Genomic DNA, 6644 nt, shown 5'->3' on the forward strand with positions numbered 1-6644 from the left:
TGCGGGGCGGTTCCAGTGCAGGGCCGAGCGCGGCGTCCCGGGGGAGCGGGACGAGCCCCGGCCCCGCGCCCCGCTCAGCACCGGCCGGGGCTGCCATTGGCTCCGGCGGGAGCGCTGACCGCCAGCCGCCTCCGAACTATTTCCTGTTGCTGCAGCGTTAATGCTAAACAGACCTTGCTCTCTCTTCCCTCGCTCCAGCCAAAGTGCAGCGGCTCTGCCGCCGCCGCCTTCCCGCCCCGGTGAGTACCAGCCCCGGGCACGGCGTGGGGCTCGCCCCGGGCACCCTGCGGGACCGCACCGCCCGCGGCCACCCAGCGCCGACGGCCGCGGCGGGGGTCGAGGCTCGGGCCCGGCCCGGCTCCGGTGCTCTGGCGCTGCGGGACGCGGGGCTGGTGGACGCGGGTGCAGCGCAGGGACACGGGGGCTGAGGGCGCGGGGCTCGGTCACACAGAGCTCGGGCTGTGGGGATGAGGCGGTTGAAGATGCGGAGCAGGCGGCTTGGGGACAAGGTGTAATGCTCGGGGACACAGCACTGAGCGGCTCGGGGCTCGGTTCTTGGGGACGTTTGGGGACCCGCAGGGCCCTGCAGCCAGCCCGGCCCTCATCAGCACCCCGGGGATCCCTGGGCTCCATGGTGGGGCCGTGCCCCTCCAGCCCCACAGCAGCCGCTTGCCGGGGCAGGGGCTGGCCGTGCAGCTGCTCCATGGGGAGGGCACCCGCCCCTCCTGGGGACCCTCCCGGCCCCGTTTTGGGGTGTCCCACTAGAGGGGCTGCCCAGCCCTGGGATGCGCCGCGGCCCCTCAGCTCTGGACCATCCGGGATGGTTTTGCTGATGTGTCACATTTTCTGCATTTCTTTCCTCATTCCTCCCTCCCTGGAGCCGTTTCTGGGAATGAGCTCGTCCCCTGCCAGGGCGAAATTTCCTCCCGCCCTGCCCTGCCCACTGCCCTGCTGCCCATCCTTCCCGCTGTCCTGCCTCTCCTCCTGACCGCTGTCCTGTCCTGGTGGCCTTTGCCCTGTGCCTGGCCTTGTCCCTGCACTGCGGGGTGCCGGCAAAGGGCAAGGCTGGAGCTGCACCGGAGCAGCGTGGGGGACAGGGACAGGGACAAGGACAGGGACAGGGACAGGGACAGGGACGGTTCCCCAAGAGTGTGTGTGGAGCACACGTGTGCACATGAGCACGGGCAGCTGCGGCTCCCGGCAGCCCCAGCCTGGCGCTGGGACCCTGCCCTGCCCCGTGACCCATCCCATGGCCGGGCATGGGACAGACAGGCTGGCCCGGTGCCACGGACCCGCCTGATGCCGTGTCCAGGAGGAGCCGTATCCGTCCCGCTCCCTCAGGAAGGACGGAGGGCGGTGGGAGTGGGGACGGCTCCAACTCGGCATCTGTGGGGTTCCAGCCCTGGATGGAGCAGCCCAGCCCGGGCACAAACCCCTGCTCGGCTGGAGCTCGGCGCGGAGCCCCTGGGTGCACCCAGGCACGGCCTTGAAAGGGACAGGGGTCTTGGGGGGGATCCCAGCCCCCTATAGAGCGTTGCTCAGCCCGTGTCCCGCAGATGCCAAGCATGTGCCGTCCCTGGAGCCGCTGAGAACTGCCGGGTGCAGGATGGAGAGTCGCCGGAGGGACATGGAGCTGCTCAGCAACAGCATGGCCGCGTACGCCCACATCCGAGGTGAGCCGGGGGAGTGAGTCTGGGAGGCCACCGCGGGCCCCCGGCAGGCGCGGGCAGGTCCCTCACCCCCTCCGTTCCCCCCGCAGCCAACCCCGAGAGCTTCGGGCTCTACTTCGTGCTGGGCGTCTGCTTCGGGCTGGTGCTCACCCTGTGCCTGCTGGTGCTGCGCTTGTCCTGCCGGCCCTCCCCGCGGCCCCCGGCGCGCCCCGGCGACCTCAGCGAGGACGACGACGACGACGACGAAGACGAAGAGGACACCGTGGACCGCGCAGCGTCCGAGTCGCTGCTGCCGGTGACCGAGATCCCGCTGGAAAGCCACGGCCCCGGCGACGGGGCGCTGGCCGTCAATGTGTTCGCGTCTGCCGAGGAGCTGGAGCGGGCGCAGCGGCTGGAGGAGCGGGAGCGCATCATCCGCGAGATCTGGCGCAACGGGCAGCCCGACATCCTGGGATCCGGCACCATCGGCACCCTGGGCCGCGTCCACTACTACTGAGCCCGGCAGCTGCCCTGGCACGGTGTCCGCTCCCCCACAGCTGATCCCACACCGTGCCAGCACGGAACGGCAGGACAGGGGGGCTGCTCGCTGCCCCTAAACTGGCTGAGCTGCCTTGGACTGTCCCTGCACCGCGGAGAGCCAGCCCCCGGTGTCACGGCCGCCCCCGGGGCTGGACTCGCCCCTGCCGCTGTGGGACACGATGCACTTTGAGCCATTGGTACGACGGCTGGCACCAGCCGAGCAGCCCCGGGACACGCGGGGACAGGACAAGGACAGGGCAGCCCTTGCTGGGATCCGGCGAGGGTTTCACCCCGTGGGGCAGGGCCGGGCTGGACATCCGTGTGAGCTCTGGGCTCCTGCCCCTCAAACATGGTGCTGTTGTACACGAACTAGAGCCCAGCGTGGCGGGTCCGGCGTTTTGGGGGTCCTGGACACAGGGACGGGTCTCGGCCCCTCCCCGAGCCAATTCCTTTCCCGGCCCCACTAAAATTAGCCGGGTCTTTTCCGGCACCGCCCGCCGTGACCCAACGCCCTGCGGCCGGACCAAGGCGGATGTTCCCGCTGGACTCTGAGCCGGCCGCTGCTCCCCAGGGATGCGGCAGCTCCCGCCGGGCTGAGCCGCATCCTGCCCCCCTCCCAGCCCAGCCCCGCGGGGTGCCGGGCCCCACTGCCCCCTCCCCGGCAGCTTTGTAAAAATAGCTCCTTCCCAGGCTGGTTCCCCTCCGCCCCACCGCCAGCGCCAGCAGGATCCAGATGTTTTCCAGATGTTCTCCAGTGGCTGGAGGCCAGGATGGGCTGGGGCTGGGGCTGGGACTGGAGCTGGCCTGGGAAACTGTGCGGGGGTGGAGGAGGAGGAGGGGGAGGAGACGCTGGCCCAACCCTGCCACGGGCCCTTGTGGGAACCCTTGTGCCGCGGTGGGACCCTTTGTTCCCTTCGTGCCCGGCAGGACCAGCCCAGCCCTTCAGGGGCATGGCAGCCAAGAACAGAGCCCCGAGCACCCCCACACAGCACTTTGTACCCAAAATAGTTTATTTTAAACAATTTCTGTAGGTCCAGGGGCTGTTATGCTTCAAGGAGCAGTGCCTGGGTGTGGGGTGGGCATTTGTACCTGATGGGTGCAGAACCAGGCTGGGGGCAGCGAGGTCGGGGGGGGACACACACAGAATGATGTGCCACCCACCTGCCCCATGCCATGGGGTGGGCACAGCAGCGTCCCCAAGCTAACAGGGCAGCCCCTTCCTCACTCTCTCGATCTCCGCCTGTGGGGAGAGGCTGTGATTGTTGGGGGGCACAGGGGACCCCAGGACAAGGCAGCCCCTGCCAGGGACTCACCTGCAGCGCCTGGCGCTGAGTCCGCTCCTGGCACAGCTCCTGCCGCAGGTCCTGCAGGTCCTGCCTGCAACATGCCAGGATGGCTCAGCTGGGGCCAGAACAGGCAGCAAACAGCCAGGAGCCGCTGGGGACTCCCTGACAGCCCCATCCCCACTCACAGGTGCTGGACTCGCATCAGGTCCACAAGGATGTGCAGGGTGCGGACCTCAGCCTTGAGGTCCTCCAGGGCCAGCGACCTCCCCTCCAACACCTCCAGCCCTTCTGTGCTCCATGGCAGGACAGGTGCCTGCCTCGTGCTGGGGACAGGGGCACAGAGGGCAGCACGGGGCAGGCCCTGGGGCTCCTCCCCCCCGCGGGGACCCCCCACACTCCCCAGGACGATGCTGGGTGGCCGCTGGCCAGGGACTCGTGGCCGTGTGGCTGTGGGGTGGCTCAGCCTGGCTGTGGTAACTGACACGGTGTCAAAGCCATTGGCATCTGCTAAAGAAAGAACAGGAATCACCGCCTGGTGCTCGGCAGGGCCCGGCCACCCCCGCAGGCCCCTGCATGGCCCCTGCATCCTACCTGGGTCACTGGCTCTGCCCCGCTCCACGTCAGCTGAGGTGCTGGGCTGGGGGTCACTGGGCCTGGGGACAGCAGAGCTGTGAAGTGGCAGAGCCAGGGAGCTGCCAGCCCCACGCCAGGGCCAGCCATGAGCATGGCACTAGCACCGTGACATCGCAGTGGCCCTGGACACCCCAGCACAGCCACGTGTTCCTTACTTGTTGGCCAGCAAGGGAGCTGGTTTGGTCTTGGCAGGAACGGGGGGAGCAGGAGCCATCCTCTTGGTGAGTGGGAGCTTGGTGGGTTCCATCCTCACAGGTGCTGGGAGCTCTGGGGAGAGGCAGGAGCAGGGCTGGGGCTGGGACCAGCACTGTCAGACAAGAGTGGGGCAGGAAGCGCTTCCTGCCCGTGACATGCCCTGGCCCAGGGGGCCTGTCCCAGGCACATCCCTGTCCTTCCCTCTCCTCCAGCCCAGGACTCACCCAGGGTGCCCCCTTGTCCTCACCCTCCTTGTCCTTCGCTGTGGTTGCAGCTGCCAGGGAGCAAAGGGGCTCCTCAGGTGCTGGGCAAGGATCCTTGTTGCAGCCTCTCCCAGCCCCACATCAGCCCCACTGTGGTTGGCGCTTCCTCTGTGTGTGGTGGAGCAGGCAGCTGCAAAGCTCCTGAGCACCAGCACCGCAGCAGGGGCAGGATGTCATCCCGCCACCATCCACGGCACAGCAGCATCCCTGCACTGCTGAACCCTGGGGTCACACCAGGACAAGCCCGCTGCTGTGGTGGGATGCAGGACACCAGGCAATGGCCATGTGCCCATGGATCACCCTGTTGTCATGGCAGGCCCCTGTCCCCAAGGCTGACCCCCTGTCGCCATGGCTGGCCCACACTGTCCCTGTGGTGGGCCAGCAGGCCTGATGCTGCCTGGTCCCTGCTGCTGCTGCTGCTGCCACCAGCACAGTCCTAGTCACAGAGGCCTGGCAGACACCAAAAATGGTGCTGGTATTACCCACCCAAAGACACAGCTGAAGCCCCAAGGGCTGTGGGGATGAAGACACCCCTGTCCAAGGCCCCAGTGCTCCAGTGGCACAGGGGTGACAGTGCCCAGAAGTGCCCAGCATCCTGCCAGCCCCTCACCAGCATCTCTCCCGGAGCCCAGGGCAGCGCACAGCCCTCTGGAGCATTGTGATCTTACACAGGTGCTGCCGTGGGGACGATCCCCGTGCGCAGGACCCTCGGAGCCGCGGCTGCCCCCTCCTACCTGCCGTTGCGGGGCTGTCGCCGAGGCCGAGCGGTGCCGTGCCGTGCCAGGCTCCCCCGGCCCCACACCGCGCACGTGATGCCGGAGGAAATCGCGCTGGGAAGGAAGTTGAAGCAGAGCGCACCTCGGTGCCGGTCCACACCGCGTCCCTGCGCCCCACCGGGGGACTCCCGCTCCCCGAACACACCTCGGGGCCGTCCCCGGGGCTGCCCGGCCATCCCGGCGGGACACCGAGGCCCTCAGCACCGGACGGACACCAGGGCCAGACTGCGCTGGGACGGCAGCGCCGGCTTCGGCTGCGGGAGAGGGTTTGGGTGACAGTGGGATTGGAGGGCACCGGGACCGCAGGGAGCGCCCGCTGGCACAGCAGAGCCCCAGAGAGCCGTGTCTCCCCTGGCCACCCCCAGCTCGGAGCCCCCACCCACCTTCTCCAGCCTTGGGCAGGGCTGGGCCATCCGTGCCCCCGCGGGACTCGGTGCGGGCACCGGGGCTCCCTGCGGGACAGAGCTGCGGCTGCGGGGGGAGCCGGGGCCGGCACAGAGCCGAGAGCCGCCGGCCAGGACCGCAGCCGGCCCGGGGTGACAGCTCACAGCGGTTCTGTCACTCTCGGAAGTGACACCCAAACCACAGAGGGGCCAAAACCACAGGCGGTGAGTGCAGGGGGTGGTGCGATCACGCTGGAACTGTCCCTCTGCAGGGCCCGAAGGGTCAGGGTGACACCAGGGATCCATCCTGGCTGGTCCTGGGCCAGGAGACACTGTGGATATTCCTTTTGGCCAAATGCATCTGACCCAGCAATACCAAAGTGGGAGCAAGGAGGGGGGCTGAGAATCAGCCGTGGGGCAGAGAAGGATGGCAGAACAGAGGTTCCATCGCAGACCAGGAGGCTGCACTCCCCAGGCCAAGGAGTTGGGAACGCTGGGCACCCAGTGCCTCAGGTTGGCTCGAGGGTGAGTGTGAAGGGAAGCAGCAGCCGTTAACCCAGGCCTGTCCCAACAGCTCTTGGCCAACACCCTCACCCACAGCAGCCGGGAAAGCTGAACTCCTGCAAAGGCCGCACACCCGGCAGCCCCTGAGCACCCTCCCTTGGGAGGGCAGCGATGGAAAATCAGCACCAGGACCAGCCCCTGCGATCTCCTGGGAGGAGCTCGGGTGTGGGAAGGACCGAGCTGGTCCTGTGCAGGGGTGACACAATCCCGGCTGGCAGCGGGCTGGGGAAGGGCCCATGGCTGTGTCACCACTGTCCCCAGGCAATTACTGCCAAAACAGGGGCTGAATGATCTATTAATGCACAAAACCCAACAGGGAGTTGCTCCCCTGTTGCTCCAGGCACTTAGTCCTTTT

General features: G+C 68.0%; 2 protein-coding genes across 2 annotated transcripts; one reads left to right on the forward strand and one right to left on the reverse strand.

The window, feature by feature from the left end:
* Positions 1–122: 122 nt before the first annotated feature.
* On the forward strand, positions 123–3218 carry EVA1B (eva-1 homolog B). Its single transcript, XM_066204394.1, has 3 exons — positions 123–239; positions 1557–1673; positions 1760–3218. The coding sequence occupies exons 1-3, from the start codon at positions 161–163 to the stop codon at positions 2164–2166; spliced, it is 603 nt and encodes a 200-aa protein (XP_066060491.1). The 5' UTR covers positions 123–160; the 3' UTR covers positions 2167–3218.
* A 125-nt stretch (positions 3219–3343) lies between these two features.
* LOC136301401 (SH3 domain-containing kinase-binding protein 1-like) lies at positions 3344–5356 on the reverse strand. Its single transcript, XM_066204396.1, has 6 exons — positions 5301–5356; positions 4264–4375; positions 4067–4128; positions 3661–3979; positions 3503–3566; positions 3344–3429 (listed from the first exon to the last, which is right to left on the reverse strand). Exons 2-6 carry the CDS (start codon positions 4353–4355, stop codon positions 3391–3393), a joined length of 576 nt encoding a protein of 191 aa, XP_066060493.1. The 5' UTR covers positions 4356–4375; positions 5301–5356; the 3' UTR covers positions 3344–3390.
* Positions 5357–6644: the final 1288 nt, after the last annotated feature.

This window comes from Chamaea fasciata, unplaced genomic scaffold (assembly GCF_029207755.1).
Source record: "Chamaea fasciata isolate MVZ Bird 193981 ecotype frontalis unplaced genomic scaffold, bChaFas1.0.hap1 SCAF_26, whole genome shotgun sequence".
In the NCBI taxonomy this organism is placed as follows: Eukaryota; Metazoa; Chordata; class Aves; order Passeriformes; family Sylviidae; genus Chamaea; species Chamaea fasciata.

What these genes read in the sequence shown, in the direction of transcription:
- EVA1B (XM_066204394.1), top strand. Translation starts at nt 161, where the DNA reads ATGCTAAACAGACCTTGCTCTCTCTTCCCTCGCTCCAGCCAAAGTGCA. An exon ending in GCCGCCGCCTTCCCGCCCCG is followed by an intron (nt 240 to 1,556) that starts GTGAGTACCAGC and finishes CGTGTCCCGCAG; the next exon opens with ATGCCAAGCATGTGCCGTCC. An exon ending in CGCGTACGCCCACATCCGAG is followed by an intron (nt 1,674 to 1,759) that starts GTGAGCCGGGGG and finishes TTCCCCCCGCAG; the next exon opens with CCAACCCCGAGAGCTTCGGG.
- LOC136301401 (XM_066204396.1), bottom strand. Translation starts at nt 4,355, where the DNA reads ATGGAACCCACCAAGCTCCCACTCACCAAGAGGATGGCTCCTGCTCCC. An exon ending in GCTCCCTTGCTGGCCAACAA is followed by an intron (nt 4,129 to 4,263) that starts GTAAGGAACACG and finishes TGCTGTCCCCAG; the next exon opens with GCCCAGTGACCCCCAGCCCA. An exon ending in CTGATGCGAGTCCAGCACCT is followed by an intron (nt 3,567 to 3,660) that starts GTGAGTGGGGAT and finishes GGCATGTTGCAG; the next exon opens with GCAGGACCTGCAGGACCTGC.